We start from the raw sequence: 23,590 nt of genomic DNA on the forward strand, positions 1-23,590 counted from the left end.
AATCTCCCGGATTACATCATCATACTAAGGGTATTCATGGCATCTGTGACAGAGAGGAAGAAGCATTCATCCATGTGAACGGGTAAGAGTCTAGCTCCATTTTTTAGATATTACACATTTCTAATTTTGTCAGAAAGTTGTTTTCATTGCAAGTTAAAGCGTACTGTTAGCTAGCTAGCTAATGTTAGGTGTAGTAATATTATTTGCTTCTCAGAAATTAATTTGCATTGCTAGTTATAATAATGTTAGCTAGCTAGCTAGCTAGTTGGTTAGCTTTAGCTACCTGCAAATTCATGCATGGTAGTAGCGTTATGAGTTGGAATTATAGTTAATTATTTAGCTAGCTAGCTACCTACAGGTCTAAACCGTTGACACTTTCTGTATCCTGTCCATATGACAAATAAACATATATTTTATTTGATATAGTGTGTGTTTACTAGAGACTAATGTGAAGAACAACATGACCTGCGCCAAAGTCAAATTAGGACATAGCGTTAGGCCAACGAGACAGTGTCCAAGTTCTAAAATTCTCCAGTAGAATGCCCTGCTTTTATTACATCACACTCACAACCGTAAGTCATTTGTCATTAGCTCGCCATTAACTTGTAAATAATGATCTTGTTGCAAGTTTATTTTCCTGTAGTAATGAATACAAATTTGCTAAAGTTAAGACGTTGTCAGCTATGATATAGTCAATATTTGAACCCGGATAGCCAGCTAACTTAACATTAGCTAACAAGCTAGAAACGAACCAAAACATTGTTTTGAAAGTTGCTTTTAATTGCCTGGTTTCCTAGATTGATATTTACTAAATTCAGTTTTAAACAGATAGGTTTATTGGTTTTAAAATACCCATAATGCTATTTTGGACCATCAAGCTGCTCATGTCATGCAGCCTGTTGTTTTTGTGTTTATACTTTTTTCATAACGACAACGACAACTTTGATGTCAGACGACAATAGAATGTTCATGATGTCACGTCGACAACTGTCTACAGACAGTGTTATAAACCAGTCTTTAGTCTTGAAATCTTTGGTTGTTTAGTACACTACATTACTCCCTCTGTTTAGCACATGGCCTCACATGTGAATCCTTAAAGAGATGGGTGGGGCTAAAGCTTGAGAGGGTGTGAACGATGCTGAATGGGGGTTACAGTTTATCAACTTTCAAAGCAGAATTACTTTCCCATTGTTCCTCAACTGTAGTGTAGGATATACCATGTTTCTAGTTCTGAGTCTCTACTTTTATCCAGTGTAAAAAAAAAATAAAAAATTCAATTTTTGCTACATAAGGCCGAATCGAGCCAATCTGTCTGGTACGGTTCAATTTTAACCTGCACTAATATAATATATCCACTTAGAGGCCCATGGCTAGGGCCATGGTAATATATATCCACTTAGAGGACCATGGCAATATATATCCACTTAGAGGCTCATGGCTAGGGCCATGGTAATATATATCCACTTAGAGGACCATGGCTAGGGCCATGGTAATATATATCCACTTAGAGGACCATGGTAATATATATCCACTTAGAGGACCATGGTAATATATATCCACTTAGAGGACCATGGCTAGGGCCATGGTAATATATATCCACTTAGAGGACCATGGCTAGGGCCATGGTAATATATATCCACTTAGAGGACCATGGTAATATATATACACTTAGAGGACCATGGCTAGGGCCATGGTAATATATATCCACTTAGAGGACCATGGCTAGGGCCATGGTAATATATATCCACTTAGAGGACCATGGCTAGGGCCATGGTAATATATATCCACTTAGAGGACCATGGCTAGGGCCATGGTAATATATATCCACTTAGAGGGCCATGGTAATATATATCCACTTAGAGGGCCATGGTAATATATATCCACTTAGAGGACCATGGTAATATATATCCACTTAGAGGACCATGGCTAGGGCCATGGTAATATATATCCACTTAGAGGACCATGGTAATATATATCCACTTAGAGGACCATGGCTAGGGCCATGGTAATATATAACCACTTAGAGGACCATGGCTAGGGCCATGGTAATATATATCCACTTAGAGGACCATGGCTAGGGCCATGGTAATATATATCCACTATGAGGGCCATGGTAATATATATCCACTTAGAGGACCATGGTAATATATACCCACTTAGAGGACCATGGCTAGGGCCATGGTAATATATATCCACCTAGAGGCCCATGGCTAGGGCCATGGTAATATATCCACCATTAGACATTGAGGTTAAGGTATATTTTAATTTAACCAGCACCATTGTTTCTGTGAATAATTGAGGTCTGAAAAAGGACATTTGAAAGACAGTGCAGGCATATGTTATATTCAATATGGATTCCTAGGATCATATTACAAACTAAAAAAACAACAATATTCGTATAAAACGAGTTACATATTTTTAATTAATTATCCCCCCCAAAAAAATCCATAATCACACAAAACAATTCAAAACCAATTTTTCACTTTTCTATGTTTTAAGATGTTGAGGCATACAGCATTATCTTAATAAATCACTTTTCCTACAGTCAGACTACTACTTAGAGTTGAAAATCTAATTATATTATTGGACAGGGTGTCATTAAGTACACTTGTTCACATTATTTCCTGTATGTGGCACAAAAATAACAAATAATATATCCACTTAAACCCACGGCTTGGGCCATGGTAATATATATCCACTTAGAGGACCATGGTAATATATATCCACTTAGAGGACCATGGTAATATATATCCACTTAGAGGACCATGGCTAGGGCCATGGTAATATATATCCACTTAGAGGACCATGGCTAGGGCCATGGTAATATATATCCACTTAGAGGACCATGGTAATATATATCCACTTAGAGGCCCATGGCTAGGGCCATGGTAATATATCCACTTAGAGGACCATGGCTAGGGCCATGGTAATATATATCCACTTAGAGGACCATGGTAATATATATCCACTTAGAGGACCATGGCTAGGGCCATGGTAATATATATCCACTTAGAGGACCATGGCTAGGGCCAAGGTAATATATCCACTTAGAGGACCATGGCTAGGGCCATGGTAATATATCCACTTAGAGGACCATGGCCCATAATAATCTGAAATATTTGAAAAATAAAAGAAATGATCACGGCACACACTTTAAGTGATCATCCCCACAGAGTCAGCTTCTCTCCAGTGTAGAACAGAGTAACCAGCCAAAGACTGAAAATTATTTCCCTTATGATCAAATTAAAACATTTTTTAGTATTTTATTTTATTTTATAAATCCTCTCAAAGAACAGCTCTATTCATTCTTTCCATCAATTGAATTTCTGACAACTGATTCATTTAGTCTGGATTTATGTGGAGGGGGGGTGTAAAACCAAGGAAACATGACACACTCACAAGATGGATGACAGCCTTCCAAATCACAAATCCCAACACATCGAATCTCTATCCATGTGCGTATCAGCTACCAGTAGCAGAGTGGCAGGACAAAACTTCCACTGGAATCTCTCGTGGGGCACAGCGCTTGCTTTGTGTCCGGTGGGGGGGGGGAGTGGCATCTACGGTCTTCTAGGCGGAGCCCACCTGTGTGACGTGGCGTCTCCGATCTTCTAGGGGGAGACAGAGCTGCGTGTGTGTTTCTGGTCTAGGGGGAGAGAGCTGCGTGTGTGTTTCTGGTCTAGGGGGAGACAGAGCTGCGTGTGTGTTTCTGGTCTAGGGGGAGACAGAGCTGCGTGTGTGTTTCTGGTCTAGGGGGAGACAGAGCTGCGTGTGTGTTTCTGGTCCAGGGGGAGACAGAGTTGCGTGTGTGTTTCTGGTCTAGGGGGAGACAGAGCTGCGTGTGTGTTTCTGGTCTAGGGGGAGACAGAGCTGCGTGTGTGTTTCTGGTGTAGGGGGAGACAGAGCTGCGTGTGTGTTTCTGGTCTAGGGGGAGACAGAGCTGCGTGTGTGTTTCTGGTCTAGGGGGAGACAGAGCTGCGTGTGTGTTTCTGGTCTAGGGGGAGACAGAGCTGCGTGTGTGTTTCTGGTCTAGGGGAAGACAGAGCTGCGTGTGTGTTTCTGGTCTAGGGGGAGACAGAGCTGCGTGTGTGTTTCTGGTCTAGGGGGAGAGAGAGCTGCGTGTGTGTTTCTGGTCTAGGGGGAGACAGAGCTGCGTGTGTGTTTCTGGTCTAGGGGGAGACAGAGCTGCGTGTGTGTTTCTGGTCTAGGGGGAGACAGAGCTACGTGTGTGTTTCTGGTCTAGGGGGAGACAGAGCTGCGTGTGTGTTTCTGGTCTAGGGGAGACAGAGCTGCGTGTGTGTTTCTGGTCTAGGGGGAGACAGAGCTGCGTGTGTGTTTCTGGTCTAGGGGGAGACAGAGCTGCGTGTGTGTTTCTGGTCTAGGGGGAGAGAGAGCTGCGTGTGTGTTTCTGGTCTAGGGGGAGACAGAGCTGCGTGTGTGTTTCTGGTCTAGGGGGAGAGAGAGCTGCGTGTGTGTTTCTGGTCTAGGGGGAGACAGAGCTGCGTGTGTGTTTCTGGTCTAGGGGGAGACAGAGCTGCGTGTGTGTTTCTGGTCTAGGGGGAGACAGAGCTGCGTGTGTGTTTCTGGTCTAGGGGGAGAGAGAGCTGCGTGTGTGTTTCTGGTCGTGTGTGTTTCTGGTCTAGGGGGAGACAGAGCTGCGTGTGTGTTTCTGGTCTAGGGGGAGACAGAGCTGCGTGTGTGTTTCTGGTCTAGGGGGAGAGAGAGCTGCGTGTGTGTTTCTGGTCTAGGGGGAGAGAGAGCTGCGTGTGTGTTTCTGGTCTAGGGGGAGACAGAGCTGCGTGTGTGTTTCTGGTCTAGGGGGAGACAGAGCTGCGTGTGTGTTTCTGGTCTAGGGGGAGAGAGAGCTGCGTGTGTGTTTCTGGTCTAGGGGGAGACAGAGCTGCGTGTGTGTTTCTGGTCTAGGGGGAGACAGAGCTGCGTGTGTGTTTCTGGTCTAGGGGGAGAGAGAGCTGGCCTCGTGGTAGATGAAGGAGTAGAGGCTGACGTCGGGATGGTGGGTGAAGCAGCCCTGACACATTGAGCTGTAGTACTGACCCAGCAAACTGTACAGAGCCCCTATGAGACAGAGACAGAGACAGAGATGTCAGATACATCATCCATTCACCAAACAACCACAGCAGAGAATCTAGCAGAGGGCAAATATTGACAAATGGTATCGCAATTCTTATTGATTTTACAGTTTGTGATTTAATAAAACTAATTGCTTACCAAAATTACATAATTCTATAACCAATATAGTAAGATGTATGCCTTTGCAATGTGCAAAATCTGCATATATGTCAGTGTTGTATGTATAGAATTATAGAACATCATACAGTGTTGTATGTACAGAACACCAGACAGTGTTGTATGTATAGAACACCAGACAGTGTTGTATGTACAGAACACCAGGCAGTGTTGTATGTATAGAACACCAGACAGTGTTGTATGTATAGAACACCAGACAGTGTTGTATGTATAGAACACCAGACAGTGTTGTATGTATAGAACACCAGACAGTGTTGTATGTATAGAACACCAGGCAGTGTTGTATGTATAGAACACCAGACAGTGTTGTATGTATAGAACACCAGACAGTGTTGTATGTATAGAACACCAGACAGTGTTGTATGTATAGAACACCAGACAGTGCTGTATGTATAGAACACCAGACAGTGTTGTATGTACAGAACACCAGACAGTGTTGTATGTATAGAACTATAGAACACCAGACAGTGTTGTATGTATAGAACACCAGACAGTGTTGTATGTATAGAACACCAGACAGTGTTGTATGTATAGAACACCAGACAGTGTTGTATGTATAGAACACCAGACAGTGTTGTATGTATAGAACACCAGACAGTGTTGTATGTATAGAACACCAGACAGTGTTGTATGTATAGAACACCAGACAGTGTTGTATGTATAGAACACCAGACAGTGTTGTATGTACAGAACACCAGACAGTGTTGTATGTACAGAATTATAGAACACCAGACAGTGTTGTATGTACAGAATTATAGAACACCAGACAGTGTTGTATGTACAGAACACCAGACAGTGTTGTATGTACAGAACACCAGACAGTGTTGTATGTACAGAATTATAGAACACCAGACAGTGTTGTATGTTTAGAACTATAGAACACCAGACAGTGTTGTATGTATAGAACTATAGAACACCAGACAGTGTTGTATGTATAGAACTATAGAACACCAGACAGTGTTGTATGTATAGAACTATAGAACACCAGACAGTGTTGTATGTATAGAATTATAGAACACCAGGCAGTGTTGTATGTACAGAATTATAGAACACCAGACAGTGTTGTATGTACAGAACACCAGACAGTGTTGTATGTACAGAACACCAGACAGTGTTGTATGTACAGAATTATAGAACACCAGACAGTGTTGCATGTATAGAACACCAGACAGTGTTGCATGTATAGAACACCAGACAGTGTTGTATGTACAGAACACCAGACAGTGTTGTATGTACAGAACACCAGACAGTGTTGTATGTATAGAACTATAGAACACCAGACAGTGTTGTATGTATAGAACACCAGACAGTGTTGTATGTATAGAACTATAGAACACCAGACAGTGTTGTATGTATAGAACACCAGACAGTGTTGTATGTATAGAACACCAGACAGTGTTGTATGTATAGAACACCAGACAGTGTTGTATGTATAGAACACCAGACAGTGTTGTATGTACAGAATTATAGAACACCAGACAGTGTTGTATGTATAGAACACCAGACAGTGTTGTATGTATAGAACACCAGACAGTGTTGTATGTATAGAACACCAGACAGTGTTGTATGTATAGAACACCAGACAGTGTTGTATGTATAGAACACCAGACAGTGTTGTATGTATAGAACACCAGACAGTGTTGTATGTATAGAACACCAGACAGTGTTGTATGTATAGAATTATAGAACACCAAACAGTGTTGTATGTATAGAACACCAGGCAGTGTTGTATGTACAGAACACCAGACAGTGTTGTATGTATAGAACACCAGACAGTGTTGTATGTATAGAACACCAGACAGTGTTGTATGTATAGAACACCAGACAGTGTTGTATGTATAGAACACCAGACAGTGTTGTATGTACAGAACACCAGACAGTGTTGTATGTATAGAACACCAGACAGTGTTGTATGTACAGAACACCAGACAGTGTTGTATGTATAGAATAATAGAACACCAGACAGTGTTGTATGTATAGAACTATATGGTAGAGGGAGATCTGGTGTGAGCCAGGGGAATACAGTAGATATGACATGGTAATGTGGATAGGGAGATAGCATGTGCCTTACCGACGCTGACGTGTCTCTGTGTGAGGGTTAGGGACATGGTAATGTGGATAGGGAGATAGCATGACGTGTCTCTGTGTGAGGGTTAGGGACATGGTAATGTGGATAGGGAGATAGCATGTGCCTTACCGACGCTGACGTGTCTCTGTGTGAGGGTTAGGGACATGGTAATGTGGATAGGGAGATAGCATGTGCCTTACCGACGCTGACGTGTCTCTGTGTGAGGGTTAGGGACATGGTAATGTGGATAGGGAGATAGCATGACGTGTCTCTGTGTGAGGGTTAGGGACATGGTAATGTGGATAGGGAGATAGCATGACGTGTCTCTGTGTGAGGGTTAGGGACATGGTAATGTGGATAGGGAGATAACATGAAGTGTCTCTGTGTGAGGGTTAGGGACATGGTAATGTGGATAGGGAGATAACATGAAGTGTCTCTGTGTGAGGGTTAGGGACATGGTAATGTGGATAGGGAGATAGCATGTGCCTCACCGACGCTGACGTGTCTCTGTGTGAGGAAGTAGTGCATGTCGTAGACGTCTTTCATCAGGGCGCTGTCACCAAAGGTGAAATAGGCCACGTCTCGGCCTGCCTCAGAGGCTGCCAGAATCTGGAGCAGAGCTGGAGGGGTGGGGGGGAGAAGGACGGAGAGAGAGAGACGGAGAGACAGTGAGAGACATGGAGACAGACAGAGAGAAAGAGGGAGAGAGCGAGAGAGAGAAACTGTCTATACAGGACCGATACTTTCTACAGAACCAGTACAAGACATGATACAAGGATCAGAGTAAACATGCTGAAGACAGCGACAACACAACCAGATTCAACCGGCGCAATTTAAATTGTCATATTACACACCATGGCTCAGAATGAATGAAGAAATGACAAAAATACCCAGTCCCCCACTGAGGAGCCATACTTAGTCACCGTGTGAGCAAGGGAAGGCAGGCTCTGGCCCCAGAACCTTGTGAATATTTCATTAAGAGTCTGGAAATAAAGTCTGCTTTATTAATAAAGAAACCGTGACAGAGAGAGGCAACAGTAACGAGCTACGAACGCTGCTGAATAAACATCTGCGACGGTGGGGGGCTGAAGCTTCTCCTTTCAGAGTTTCCTTTCCTCCTTTTTCTACATTGTCATCACTCTTTCAACTTGTCCCACAATTAAAAGTATGGGATGGAGCGATTCGAGAGAGAGTCCAGGTAAACAGAGGGGAAACATTGGGCTATATTAAGTGTCTGTTCCCCCCCCCCCCCCCAGAGGCATGTCATTAAGAAGAAAGTGGAGTAAGAAAACTGCCAGTTGACTTCAGAGACCTGGACCGACGTCAGGCTAATTAACTAACTGGTTCCGGACCGATGCTAGGCTAATTAACTAACTGGTTCCGGACCGATGCTAGGCTAATTAACTGACTGGTTCCGGACCGATGCTAGGCTAATTAACTGACTGGTTCCGGACCGATGCTAGGCTAATTAACTAACTGGTTCCGGACCGATGCTAGGCTAATTAACTAACTGGTTCCGGACCGATGCTAGGCTAATTAACTAACTGGTTCCGGACCGGAATTAACTGACTGGTTCCGGACCGATGCTAGGCTAATTAACTAACTGGTTCCGGACCGGAACTGACTGGTTCCGGACCGACGTAGGCTAATTAACTAACTGGTTCCGGACCGATGCTAGGCTAATTAACTAACTGGTTCCGGACCGATGCTAGGCTAATTAACTAACTGGTTCCGGACCGATGCTAGGGTAATTAACTAACTGGCTTTGGACCGATGCTAACTAACTAACTGGTTCTGGACCGATACTAGGCTAATTAACTAACTGGTTCTGGACCGATGCTAGGCTGATAAACTAACTGGCTCTGGACCGATGCTAGGCTAATAAACTAACTGGCTTTGGACCGATGCTAACTAACTAACTGGTTCTGGACCGATACTAGGCTAACTAACTAACTGGAATACATGCTGATAAACCATATATACAGTACCTTCAGAAAGTATTCACACCCCTTGACTTTTCAAGAATTTTGTTTGGTTTAGGACCGATGCTAGGCTAATTAACTAACTTGAAAAAAAAAAAGTTTAATCGCTTTTGAATTCAGGCTGTAACAACAAAATGTGGAATAAGTCAAGGGGTATGACTACTTTCTGGAGGCACTTTATATACCAAACATTAGGAACACAGAGTTTCCCCTCCACTCCTTTTCCCCTCAGAACTGCCTCAATTAATCGGGGTATGGACTCTACAAGGTGTCGAAAGCGTTCCACAGGGATGCTGGCCCATGTTGACTACAATGTTTCTCACAGTTGTGTCAAGTTGGCTGGATGTCCTTTGGGTGGTGGACCATTCTTGACCATATACATGGAAAACTGTTGAGCGAGAAAAACCCAGGTCATATGTCAAAACTGTAACTGGAACCACTCAAGAACATTCAATGTCGTTTTGGTAAGCAACTCCAGGGTATATTTGGCCTTCTATTTTAGGTTATTGTCCTGCTGAAAGGTGAATTTCACTGCCATTGTCTGTCAACCAGGTTTTCCTCCCGGATTTTGCTTAGCTCTATTTTGTTAATTTTTTATCCTAACACACTCCCTAGTCCTTGTCAATGACAAGCATACCCATAACATGATGCAGTCATCACCAAGATTGAAAATATGAAGAGTGGTACTCAGTGATGAGTTGGATTTGCCCCAAATATAACGCTTTGCAATCAGAACATAAAGTACATTTCTTTGCCACTTTTTTTGGAGTTTTACTTTCATGCAAACAAGATGCATGTTTCGGGAATATTTTTTATTCTGTACAGGCTTCCTTCTTTTCACTCTGTCATTTAGGTTAGTGTTGTAGAGTAACTACAATGTTGTTGATCCATATTCAGTTTTCTCCCATCACAGCCATTAAACTCTGAGCTGGTTTCAGCTAGTGTATTTAGTCTCACAGCACCACTGGGTGCTAAGTGTTAGCGGTAGTTTAGTCTCACAGCACCACTGGGTGCTAAGTGTTAGCGGTAGTTTAGTCTCACAGCACCACTGGGTGCTAAGTGTTAGCGGTAGTTTAGTCTCACAGCACCACTGGGTGCTAAGTGTTGGGTGCTAAGCGGTAGTTTAGTCTCACAGCACCACTGGGTGCTAAGTGTTAGCGGTAGTTTAGTCTCACAGCACCACTGGGTGCAAGTGTTAGTCTCACAGGTAGTTTAGTCTCACAGCACCACTGGGTGCTAAGTGTTAGCGGTAGTTTAGTCTCACAGCACCACTGGGTGCTAAGTGTTAGCGGTAGTTTAGTCTCACAGCACCACTGGGTGCTAAGTGTTAGCGGTAGTTTAGTCTCACAGCACCACTGGGTGCTAAGTGTTAGCGGTAGTTTAGTCTCACAGCACCACTGGGTGCTAAGTGTTAGCGGTAGTTTAGTCTCACAGCACCACTGGGTGCAAGTGTTAGCGGTAGTTTAGTCTCACAGCACCACTGGGTGCTAAGTGTTAGCGGTAGTTTAGTCTCACAGCACCACTGGGTGCTAAGTGTTAGCGGTAGTTTAGTCTCACAGCACCACTGGGTGCTAAGTGTTAGAAGTAGTGCAGTAGTCTAGTGGTATCCTCCTCTGAGCCCCTGCCTGAGATTTTACCATAATTCTGTTACCAAACTTTGCATCTGCACAGCTTTTCCCCGTAAATGTTCATAAAAACAATTTTTACTGTGTAAATGATTTAAAGTTAGTCCTTGTGCATAGAGTTGTACGGGTTGTTAAACTTTGAAATCAAATGGTTTTATGTTTGGCATACATTCCTAAGTGAAAAATCGTGAGTCTCGGCGTAAATCCGTTAACGTGGAATTGCCCCGAGGTCTATAATGGATAGGTGGGCTGGGGCAGGCGATCAATTCCACTGTTAATGAAAAATATTAACGCTGTCAGTTGATCAATATGACGGGAGACAAATAGGCATTAAGTAAATAAATGTATTCCACAGCCAAGGCTAACGAGAGAGGGGCCAGTTCACACTAACAGCAATGTGTCCCAAATGGCACCCTATTCAGTACACTACTGTTGGCCATGGCCCATAGGGTGTACACTACATTATAGGGAATAGGGTGCTATTTGGGACTCAAATCAGGGCCCGTTGAAGCGTGGCTTTTCAACTGGAGATTTAATCATATTCTCTACTATACTCAACAGTACAGTCCAATTTGGACCACGTCGACACAGAAGAACGTTAAACAATTCATGGATTCTTTAAAATGTGTGTTTTTTAGTAAAAAAAAATGGTTTAAATAGCAAGTATTGTGATATGTGGTTGTGTTTTATTTTTTAACCTACTTTAGTTAAATTCAAGTTGCCCTGGATAAGAACGGTGCTCAACTTGGGCCGGAACACAAAATGAGTACAGGCACGTTCAGTCCACCTCAAGAAGTGGATAAGAGTGGCTCCTAAATGACTAAAATGTAAATGTAACATCAGCCATTTTGAGTGAAGTGCTAATGTTGCCCCATGCTTACCTTTAAACCTAGCGTCTCCACCGAACACACCACAGCCCCAGTTTCCTGTAGCAACCGCAGAGAGATCCTGACTCCTCTCCCCTGGGCGGGAAAAGCCACAGTATGCCTGAAGGATGGAGGGGGGGAGAGAAAGATTTAGAACAAAACACAAAAAAAGAGCAACAAAATTTCTCAGACAAGTGGTACCATGTAAATTGCACTGGTGAGAAATAAATCCTCAGTAATAAGTCCTCAGTTGGCTGGTCGATGCAGATGTGAGAATACGGACGTGACAGAATGTCAAGTCATTAGACCATGGCAGGCCCTGGCTGGGTACCAGCCAGTAGTAATGTGATGAGATCTCCTTGAACTACAAGCCAGAAGGAAGCCTTTTGCTCCTCTGACGGCCGTTTCGCGCAGTCCCACGTCACCGGTTAGTGTAGTCCCACATCCCTGTTTAGTGTAGTCCCACATCCCTGTTTAGTGTAGTCCCACATCACCGGTTAGTGTAGTCCCACATCCCTGTTTAGTATAGTCCCACATCACTGTTTAGTATAGTCCCACATCCCTGTTTAGTGGAGCCCCACATCCCTGTTTAGTGTAGTCCCACATCCCTGTTTAGTGTAGTCCCACATCCCTGTTTAGTGTAGTCCCACATCCCTGTTTAGTGTAGTCCCACATCCCTGTTTAGTGTAGTCCCACATCCCTGTTTAGTGGAGCCCCACATCCCTGTTTAGTGTAGTCCCACATCCCTGTTTAGTGTAGTCCCACATCCCTGTTTAGTGTAGTCCCACATCCCTGTTTAGTGTAGTCCCACATCCCTGTTTAGTGTAGTCCCACATCCCTGTTTAGTGTAGTCCCACGTCACCGGTTAGTGTAGTCCCACGTCACCGGTTAGTGTAGTCCCACATCCCTGTTTAGTGTAGTCCCACATCCCTGTTTAGTGTAGTCCCACATCACCGGTTAGTGTAGTCCCACATCCCTGTTTAGTATAGTCCCACATCACTGTTTAGTATAGTCCCACATCCCTGTTTAGTGGAGCCCCACATCCCTGTTTAGTGTAGTCCCACATCCCTGTTTAGTGTAGTCCCACATCCCTGTTTAGTGTAGTCCCACATCCCTGTTTAGTGTAGTCCCACATCCCTGTTTAGTGTAGTCCCACATCCCTGTTTAGTGTAGTCCCACATCCCTGTTTAGTGGAGCCCCACATCCCTGTTTAGTGTAGTCCCACATCCCTGTTTAGTGTAGTCCCACATCCCTGTTTAGTGTAGTCCCACATCCCTGTTTAGTGTAGTCCCACATCCCTGTTTAGTGTAGTCCCACGTCACCGGTTAGTGTAGTCCCACGTCACCGGTTAGTGTAGTCCCACATCCCTGTTTAGTATAGTCCCACGTCACCGGTTAGTGTAGTCCCACATCCCTGTTTAGTATAGTCCCACATCCCTGTTTAGTGGAGCCCCACATCCCTGTTTAGTGTAGTCCCACATCCCTGTTTAGTGTAGTCCCTCATCCCTGTTTAGTGTAGTCCCTCATCCCTGTTTAGTGTAGTCCCTCATCCCTGTTTAGTGTAGTCCCTCATCCCTGTTTAGTGTAGTCCCGCATCCCTGTTTAGTGTAGTCCCGCATCCCTGTTTAGTGTAGTCCCACATCCCTGTTTAGTATAGTCCCACATCCCTGTTTAGTGTAGTCCCACATCCCTGTTTAGTGTAGTCCCACATCCCTGTTTAGTGTAGTCCCACATCCCTGTTTAGTATAGTCCCACATCCCTGTTTAGTGTAGTCCCTCATCCCTGTTTAGTGTAGTCAAACATCCCTGTTTAGTGTAGTCAAACATCCCTGTTTAGTGTAGTCCCACATCCCTGTTTAGTGTAGTCAAACATCCCTGTTTAGTGTAGTCAAACATCCCTGTTTAGTGTAGTCAAACATCCCTGTTTAGTGTAGTCCCACATCCCTGTTTAGTGTAGTCAAACATCCCTGTTTAGTGTAGTTCCACGTCCCTGTTTAGTGTAGTCAAACATCCCTGTTTAGTGTAGTCCCGCATCCCTGTTTAGTGTAGTCCCGCATCCCTGTTTAGTGTAGTCTCTTATCCCTGTTTAGTGTAGTCAAACATCCCTGTTTAGTATAGTCCCACATCACTGTTTAGTGTAGTCCCTCATCCCTGTTTAGTGTAGTTCCACGTCCCTGTTTAGTGTAGTCAAACATCCCTGTTTAGTGTAGTCCCACATCCCTGTTTAGTGTAGTCCCGCATCCCTGTTTAGTGTAGTCAAACATCCCTGTTTAGTGTAGTCAAACATCCCTGTTTAGTGTAGTCCCACATCCCTGTTTAGTGTAGTCCCACATCCCTGTTTAGTGTAGTCCCACGTCCCTGTTTAGTGTAGTCCCACATCCCTGTTTAGTGTAGTCCCACATCCCTGTTTGTGTAGTCCCACATCCCTGGTACGTTTCATAATGTAATCATGAGAACTCTAGTAGGATCCTATACATTGACATGTAAATGGAATATGTAATGTACTGTATACTGCCTGCCGGGCTTGATGCTTGGGCACATCATTCAATGTAATGGCACGCTGCGTGTCAACTAAAAGCCCCTGAAGAAAGATCCGGTTGGCCCGAGTATTAACCATGCATTTTTAAAACGATCATTTAACAACTTCACATGTTGTAGAACTGCCAATTACACCTCCTATCAGACCCTACAGCCCATTTACATCGCGAAGGGGGGATTTTGATACGGCTGGACTTGACATCCTCTAACGAATACGGATACGAAGGGGCTCTGGACATCCATTTTCATCCCAAATGGCACCCTATTCCCTATATAGCGCACTACGGGACCTGGTGGAAAGTAGTGCACTATATAGGGAATAGGGTGCCATTTGGGATGTACCCTCCCCTGGAAGGCCAGAGGTAAATTCTAGGGTTTAAAAAGGGCAGATGGGACCGTTTCCTAACAACCCTCCAAAACAGGATTGATCTCCTTGTTCGGGTTATTTTTCCATCTCCTGTCAGAACGGTCAGTTTCTCTCTGAAGTGAAATTGGACAACATCAACATTTCACGTCTTCATTTCACATTGTCGTTTTCCTATCGGAGAATATTACGTGAAGAAATGGATAAATACGTTTTTATGATGTAATTAACCACCACGGTCAGGTTACTATAGTAAAAACCAAAAATAATTTACAAAATAATAATGTGTTCGCAATAACTTCACCGGTTAAACAAAAAACGTTGGATCAACTAATGCATGAAGTAGCAGAGATCGTAATGAAACATGATAGCCTTAACTAGCTAATCATAGACGTGATCCATTCCTGAATCAACAGCCAATGTTTATTATTGTTTATCTCAGAAGAACACGTGAGTCATTTCAGATCACTTTACATTTGGCAGTAGTGATCACGAGATCATTGCGTTGTCTTTTGTCTGATTGTATGCAACGGCTAGACACCAACGCTATTAAATCAACGTGACGAGACTAATTTGAACTTAAATGACAATTAAGGTTCTCGCTGATGCATGTAATTTTTTTTTTTAAAGGGACACACGGACACACACACACACACACACACACACACACACACACACACACACACACACACACACACACACACACACACACACAGATGGAAGATCAAAGCTTAACATCAAAGAGCGGTAGCTGTATCCTGACAACCTCCTCACTTCCACTTTCATTAATATTACAGAACGTTCATATTTGAGTCTACAGTACAACGGAAAGACAAAATTCACTTAAAAGCAGAAGCACTCCAGATACGAGAAGCAGAGAATGGGTGCTTCTCAAAGACGTAGCCAATTGTTTAAATACAGTATACACTAGTGACTCAATGCCACAGAGCCACCATCTTGGTTCTCTCCCCCAACCATTGTAAAGAAGATTCTAGAAGCTATAGAAAAATGATTTACATTAGTTTTCCCCCCACATTATAAACACCTTAATCCGTACTGTTAAATTATATTATATGACCGAAACTAACAAATATATATACAAAAATGTTCCTTAAGTATAACTTTTAGAGAGTAGAAAATGCTACTGTCCCCACTAAAACAAAACACTTAAATACATTTAATGTTGTTGTTGAAACATGTTGATTAAATAATGCAGAATCCCATTCATTCACATGGACTGCTTCTTCTGAGGAGCACCAATATGGCCGACCTGTGGCTTCAAAGCCTCTCATTGGCCCAATACATAGCATCAGCAATCCAGGGTTTATATACATCATTGACCCCAAACCAACACGACGACTACGTTCATGTTTTATAAGTTGACAAATGGTTATGTCACGTAAGGATGTTTTGTACTTGTTTGTTCTACAGTAGTGGTAACTCAATAAGATGAGCATGGTTCGTGGCTGGAGATTTGGGATAACGATGAATGTACACTTTAGGATCACTCTCCCAAACCTCCAGCCACTGTGGTGGTTAATTTCTGTATTATCAAACGAGGAGAGTCAAACTTATCACACAAGTCAGAGTTATACGTAAGCTGAATCTTTATTAGTGAGAGCTCTGCAATAGCGATGGCTGGTCGACGAACTGGCCCCCTCAGATGATTCGTTGAGAGCCAAGACACAAAGCCTACTAAAATATTTTACAGCAAAGATCCACCCCCTAGTCTACGTAACAAACAACAGATGTGTGGAACGGGTCACAAGGTGAGACTTGAGGTAGAGTACCTCATGATAAGCAGTCGACCACACTATCTACCAAGAGAGTTCTCATCTGTATTATTCTTAGCCGTCTATTTACCACCACAGAACGAAGCTGCCACCTAAGACTGCTCTCAACCAACTCTATAAGGCCATAAGCAAAGAAGAAAATGCTCACCCAGAAGCAGCGCTCCTAGTGGCCGGGGACTTAAATGCAGGCAAACTGAAATCAGTTTTACCAAATTTTCACCATGTGCAACCAGAAAAAAAAATCCTAGACCACCTATACTCCACACACAGAGATGCATACAAAAGGTCCCTCATCTTCCATTTGGCAAATCTGACCATACGTCTATCCTCCTGATTCCTGCTTACATGTAAAAACTAAAGCAGGAAGTACCAGTGACTCGCTCAATATGATGGTCAGATGACGCGGATGCTAAGCTATATGACAGTTTTACTAGCTCAGACTGGAATATGTTCCGGGATTCATTCAATGGCATTGAGGAGAATACCAGCTCAGTCACCAGCTTCATCAATAAGTGCATCGATGACGTCGTCCCAACAGTGACTGTACATACATATCCCATCCAGAAACCATGGATTACAGGCAACATCCGCATCGAGCTAAAGGCTGGAGTTGCCGCTTTCAAGGAGCGGGAGACTAATCCGGGCGTTTATAAGAAATCCTGCTGTGCCCTCAGACGAACCATCAAACAAGCAAAGCATCAATACAGGACTAAGATTGAATCAAACTACACCGGCTCTGACGCTCGTCGGATGTGGCAGGGCTTAAAAACTATTACGGACTACAAAGGGAAACCCAGACGCAAGCTGTCCAGTGAAGCTAGCCTACCAGACGAGCTAAATGTCTTTTATGCTTGCTTCAAGGCAAGCAACACTGATTCATGCACAAGTTCACCAGCTGTTTTGGATGACTGTGTGATAACGCTCTCGGTAGCTGATGTGAACAAAACCTTTAAACAGGTCAAAATTCACAAAGCCGCTGGGCCAGATGGATTACCAGGAAGTGTACTCAAATCATGTGTGGACCAACTGTCAAGTGTCTTCACTGACATTTTCAACCTCTCCCTGACCAAGTCTGTAATAACTCTCCCTGGTCGAGTTACCACCGGTCGAGTTCCTACCGCTCCACTTGGTCTAGATACCACCGGTGGAGTTACCACCGCTCACCCTGGTCTAGTTACCACCGCTCCCCCTGGTCTAGTTACCACCGCTCCCCCTGGTCTAGTTACCACCGCTCCCCCTGTCTAGTTACCACCGCTCCCCCCGGTCTAGTTACCACCGCTCCCCCCGGTCTAGTTACCACCGCTCCCCCTGTCTAGTTACCACCGCTCCCCCCGGTCTAGTTACCACCGCTCCCCGGTCTAGTTACCACCGCTCCCCTGGTCTAGTTACCACCGCTCCCCCGGTCTAGTTACCACCGCTCCCCCCGGTCTAGTTACCACCGCTCCCCCTGGTCTAGTTACCACCGCTCCCCCTGGTCTAGTTACCACCGCTCCCCCTGGTCTAGTTACCACCGCTCCCCTGTCTAGTTACCACCGCTCCCCAGGTCTAGTTACCACAGCTCCCCCGGTCCAGTTACCACCGCTCCCCCTGTCTAGTTACCACCGCTCCCCGGTCTAGTTACCACCGCTCCCCCTGGTCTAGTTACCACCGCTCCCCCGGTCCAGTTACCACCGCTCCCTCCGGTCCAGTTACCACCGCTCCCTCCGGTCCAGTTACCACCGCTCCCCGGTCCAGTTACCACCGCTCCCCCGGTCCAGTTACCACCGCTCCCCCTGTCTAGTTACCACCGCTCCCCCTGTCTAGTTACCACCGCTCCCCTGGTCTAGTTACCACCGCTCCCCTGTCTAGTTACCACCGCTCCCCTGGTCTAGTTACCACCGCTCCCCCGGTCTAGTTACCACCGCTCCCCGGTCTAGTTACCACCGCTCCCCGGTCTAGTTACCACCGCCCCCTGGACTAGTTAACACCCTCCCCTGGTCTAGTTACCACCGCCCCCTGTCTAGTTACCACCGCTCCCCTGGTCTAGTTACCACCGGTCTAGTTACCACCGCTCCCGCTGGTCTAGTTACCACCGCTCCCCTGTCTAGTTACCACCGCTCCCCCTGTCTAGTTACCACCGCTCCCCTGGTCTAGTTACCACCGCTCCCCTGGTCTAGTTACCACCGCTCCCCCTGGTCTAGTTACCACCGCTCCCCTGTCTAGTTACCACCGCTCCCCTGGTCTAGTTACCACCGCTCCCCTGGTCTAGTTACCACCGCTCCCCTGGTCTAGTTACCACCGCTCCCCCTGTCTAGTTAACACCGCTCCCCCTGTCTAGGTACCACCGCTCCCCCGGTCCAGTTACCACCGCTCCCCCGGTCTAGTTACCACCGCTCCCCGGTCCAGTTACCACCGCTCCCCCGGTCCAGTTACCACCGCTCCCCCGTCCAGTTACCACCGCTCCCCGGTCCAGTTACCACCGCTCCCCGGTCCAGTTACCACCGCTCCCCCTGTCCAGTTACCACCGCTCCCCCATGTCTAGTTACCACCGCTCCCCTGGTCTAGTTACCACCGCTCCCCCTGGTCTAGTTACCACCGCTCCCCCTGGTCTAGTTACCACCGCTTCCCCTGGTAGAGTTACCACCGCTCCCCTGGTCTAGTTACCACCGCTCCCCCTGGTCTAGTTACCACCGCTTCCCCCGGTCCAGTTACCACCGCTCCCCCCTGTCTAGTTACCACCGCTCCCCCTGGTCTAGTTACCACCGCTCCCCCTGTCTAGTTACCACCGCTCCCCCTGGTCTAGTTACCACCGCTCCCCCGGTCTAGTTACCACCGCTCCCCCCGGTCTAGTTACCACCGCTCCCCGGTCTAGTTACCACCGCTCCCCTGGACTAGTTAACACCCTCCCCTGGTCTAGTTACCACCGCCCCCCTGTCTAGTTACCACCGCTCCCCCTGGTCTAGTTACCACCGGTCTAGTTACCACCGCTCCCGCTGGTCTAGTTACCACCGCTCCCCCTGTCTAGTTACCACCGCTCCCCCTGTCTAGTTACCACCGCTCCCCCTGTCTAGTTACCACCGCTCCCCCTGTCTAGTTACCACCGCTCCCCCTGTCTAGTTACCACCGCTCCCCCTGTCTAGTTACCACAGCTCCCCCCGGTCCAGTTACCACCGCTCCCCCTGTCTAGTTACCACCGCTCCCCCTGGTCTAGTTACCACCGCTCCCCCTGGTCTAGTTACCACCGCTCCCCCTGGTCTAGTTACCACCGCTCCCCCTGTCTAGTTACCACCGCTCCCCCGGTCTAGTTACCACCGCTCCCCTGGTCTAGTTACCACCGCTCCCCTGGTCTAGTTACCACCGCTCCCCCTGTCTAGTTACCACCGCTCCCCCCCTGTCTAGGTACCACCGCTCCCCCGGTCCAGTTACCACCGCTCCCCCGGTCTAGTTACCACCGCTCCCCCGGTCCAGTTACCACCGCTCCCCCGGTCCAGTTACCACCGCTCCCCGGTCCAGTTACCACCGCTCCCCGGTCCAGTTACCACCGCTCCCCCGGTCCAGTTACCACCGCTCCCCCCTGTCCAGTTACCACCGCTCCCCCATGTCCAGTTACCACCGCTCCCCTGGTCTAGTTACCACCGCTCCCCTGGTCTAGTTACCACCGCTCCCCTGGTCTAGTTACCACCGCTTCCCCTGGTAGAGTTACCACCGCTCCCCTGGTCTAGTTACCACCGCTCCCCTGGTCTAGTTACCACCGCTCCCCCGGTCCAGTTACCACCGCTCCCCCTGTCTAGTTACCACCGCTCCCCCTGGTCTAGTTACCACCGCTCCCCTGTCTAGTTACCACCGCTCCCCTGGTCTAGTTACCACCGCTCCCCCGGTCTAGTTACCACCGCTCCCCGGTCTAGTTACCACCGCTCCCCCGGTCTAGTTACCACCGCTCCCCCTGGACTAGTTAACACCCTCCCCCTGGTCTAGTTACCACCGCCCCCTGTCTAGTTACCACCGCTCCCCCTGGTCTAGTTACCACCGGTCTAGTTACCACCGCTCCCGCTGGTCTAGTTACCACCGCTCCCCCTGTCTAGTTACCACCGCTCCCCCTGTCTAGTTACCACCGCTCCCCCTGTCTAGTTACCACCGCTCCCCTCTCTAGTTACCGCCGCTCCCCCGGTCTAGTTACCGCCGCTCCCCCGGTCTAGTTACCGCCGCTCCCCCCTGTCTAGTTACCACCGCTCCCCCTGTCTAGTTACCACCGCTCCCCTGTCTAGTTACCACCGCTCCCCTGTCTAGTTACCACCGCTCCCCTGGTCTAGTTACCACCGCTCCCCCTGGTCTAGTTACCACCGCTCCCCCGGTCTAGTTACCACCGCTCCCCTGTCTAGTTACCACCGCTCCCCCTGTCTAGTTACCACCGCTCCCCCTTGTTTAGTTACCACCGCTCCCCCTGTCTAGTTACCACCGCTCCCCCTGTCTAGTTACCACCGCTCCCCCTGGTCTAGTTACCACCGCTCCCCGGTCTAGTTACCACCGCTCCCCCGGTCTAGTTACCACCGCTCCCCTGTCTAGTTACCACCGCTCCCCCTGTCTAGTTACCACCGCTCCCCCTTGTTTAGTTACCACCGCTCCCCTGTCTAGTTACCACCGCTCCCCCTCTCTAGTTACCAACGCTCCCCCCGGTCTAGTTACCACCGCTCCCCTCTCTAGTTACCACCGCTCCCCCGGTCTAGTTACCACCGCTCCCCCTGTCTAGTTACCACCGCTCCCCCTGTCTAGTTACCACCGCTCCCCTGTCTAGTTACCACCGCTCCCCTGTCTAGTTACCACCGCTCCCCTGGTCTAGTTACCACCGCTCCCCTGTCTAGTTACCACCGCTCCCCGGTCTAGTTACCACCGCTCCCCCTGTCTAGTTACCACCGCTCCCCCTGTCTAGTTACCACCGCTCCCCCTGTCTAGTTACCACCGCTCCCCCTGTCTAGTTACCACCGCTCCCCCTGGTCTAGTTACCACCGCTCCCCCTGTCTAGTTACCACCGCTAGTTACCACCGCTCCCCTGTCTAGTTACCACCGCTCCCTCTGTCTAGTTACCACCGCCCCCTGGTCTGGTTACCACCGCCCCACCTGTCTAGTTACCACCGCTCCCTCTGTCTAGTTACCACCGCTCCCCCTGGTCTAGTTACCACCGCTCCCCCTGTCTAGTTACCACCGCTCCCCCGGTCCAGTTACCACCGCTCCCCCTGTCTAGTTACCACCGCTCACCCCTGTCTAGTTACCACCGCTCCCCCCGGTCCAGTTACCACCGCTCCCCCTGTCTAGTTACCACCGCTCCCCCTAGTCTAGTTACCACCGCTCCCCCTGGTCTAGTTACCACCGCTCCCCCTGGTCTAGTTACAACCGCTCCCCCTGTCTAGTTACCACCGCTCCCCCGGTCCAGTTACCACCGCTCCCCGGTCCAGTTACCACCGCTCCCCCGGTCCAGTTACCACCGCTCCCCGGTCCAGTTACCACCGCTCCCCCGTCCAGTTACCACCGCGCCCCTGTCTAGTTACCACCGCTCCCCCTGTCTAGTTACCACCGCTCCCCTGGTCTAGTTACCACAGCTCCCCTGGTCTAGTTACCACCGCTCCCCCTGGTCTAGTTACCACCGCTCCCCCTGGTCTAGTTACAACCGCTCCCCTGTCTAGTTACCACCGCTCCCCCGGTCCAGTTACCACCGCTCCCCCGGTCCAGTTACCACCGCTCCCCCGGTCCAGTTACCACCGCTCCCCCGGTCCAGTTACCACCGCTCCCCGGTCCAGTTACCACCGCGCCCCCTGTCTAGTTACCACCGCTCCCCCTGTCTAGTTACCACCGCTCCCCCTGGTCTAGTTACCACCGCTCCCCCTGGTCTAGTTACCACCGCTCCCCCTGGTCTAGTTACCACCGCTCCCACTGGTCTAGTTACCACCGCTCCCCCCGGTCTAGTTACCACCGCTCCCCCCGGTCTAGTTACCACCGCTCCCACTGTCTAGTTACCACCGCTCCCTTGTCTAGTTACCACCGCTCCCCCTGTCTAGTTACCACCGCTCCCCCGGTCTAGTTACCACCGTTCCCCCGGTCTAGTTACCACCGCTCCCCCGGTCTAGTTACCACCGCTCCCCCGGTCTAGTTACCACCGCCCCCTGGACTAGTTAACACCCTCCCCTGGTCTAGTTACCACCGCCCCCCTGTCTAGTTACCACCGCTCCCCTGGTCTAGTTACCACCGGTCTAGTTACCAGAGCTCCCCGGTCCAGTTACCACCGCTCCCCCTGTCTAGTTACCACCGCCCCCCTGTCTAGTTACCACCGCTCCCCCGGTCCAGTTACCACCGCTCCCCCTGTCTAGTTACCACCGCTCCCCGGTCCAGTTACCACCGCTCCCCCGGTCCAGTTACCACCGCTCCCCCGGTCCAGTTACCACCGCTCCCCCGGTCCAGTTACCACCGCTCCCCCGGTCCAGTTACCACCGCGCCCCCTGTCTAGTTACCACCGCTCCCCCTGTCTAGTTACCACCGCTCCCCTGGTCTAGTTACCACAGCTCCCCTGGTCTAGTTACCACCGCTCCCCCTGGTCTAGTTACCACCGCTCCCCCTGGTCTAGTTACAACCGCTCCCCCTGTCTAGTTACCACCGCTCCCCCCGGTCCAGTTACCACCGCTCCCCCCGGTCCAGTTACCACCGCTCCCCCCGGTCCAGTTACCACCGCTCCCCCCGGTCCAGTTACCACCGCTCCCCCCGGTCCAGTTACCACCGCTCCCCCTGTCTAGTTACCACCGCTCCCCCCTGTCTAGTTACCACCGCTCCCCCTGGTCTAGTTACCACAGCTCCCCCTGGTCTAGTTACCACCGCTCCCCCTGGTCTAGTTACCACCGCTCCCCCTGGTCTAGTTACCACCGCTCCCCCTGGTCTAGTTACCACCGCTCCCCCTGGTCTAGTTACCACCGCTCCCACTGGTCTAGTTACCACCGCTCCCACTGTCTAGTTACCACCGCTCACCTTGTCTAGTTACCACCGCTCCCCCTGTCTAGTTACCACCGCTCCCCCCGGTCTAGTTACCACCGTTCCCCCCGGTCTAGTTACCACCGCTCCCCCCGGTC

The 23,590-nt window shown here is 48.4% G+C and overlaps 1 protein-coding gene across 2 annotated transcripts in view; it reads right to left on the reverse strand.

The window, feature by feature from the left end:
- Positions 1 to 4,628: 4,628 nt before the first annotated feature.
- Positions 4,629 to 23,590, reverse strand: part of parga (poly (ADP-ribose) glycohydrolase a) — a 120,797-nt gene continuing 101,835 nt past the window's right edge. For both annotated transcript variants that reach the window (XM_064949985.1, XM_064949984.1), the window contains 3 exons: positions 11,825 to 11,930; positions 7,828 to 7,956; positions 4,629 to 5,076 (listed from right to left, as the gene is read on the reverse strand). In XM_064949985.1, the coding sequence (XP_064806057.1) occupies positions 4,955 to 5,076; positions 7,828 to 7,956; positions 11,825 to 11,930 (357 nt within the window). In that variant the 3' untranslated portion in view covers positions 4,629 to 4,954. The remainder of the gene's footprint in view (positions 5,077 to 7,827; positions 7,957 to 11,824; positions 11,931 to 23,590) is intronic.

The sequence above is a fragment of the Oncorhynchus masou genome, chromosome 31 (assembly GCF_036934945.1).
Source record: "Oncorhynchus masou masou isolate Uvic2021 chromosome 31, UVic_Omas_1.1, whole genome shotgun sequence".
NCBI lineage: Eukaryota > Metazoa > Chordata > Actinopteri > Salmoniformes > Salmonidae > Oncorhynchus > Oncorhynchus masou.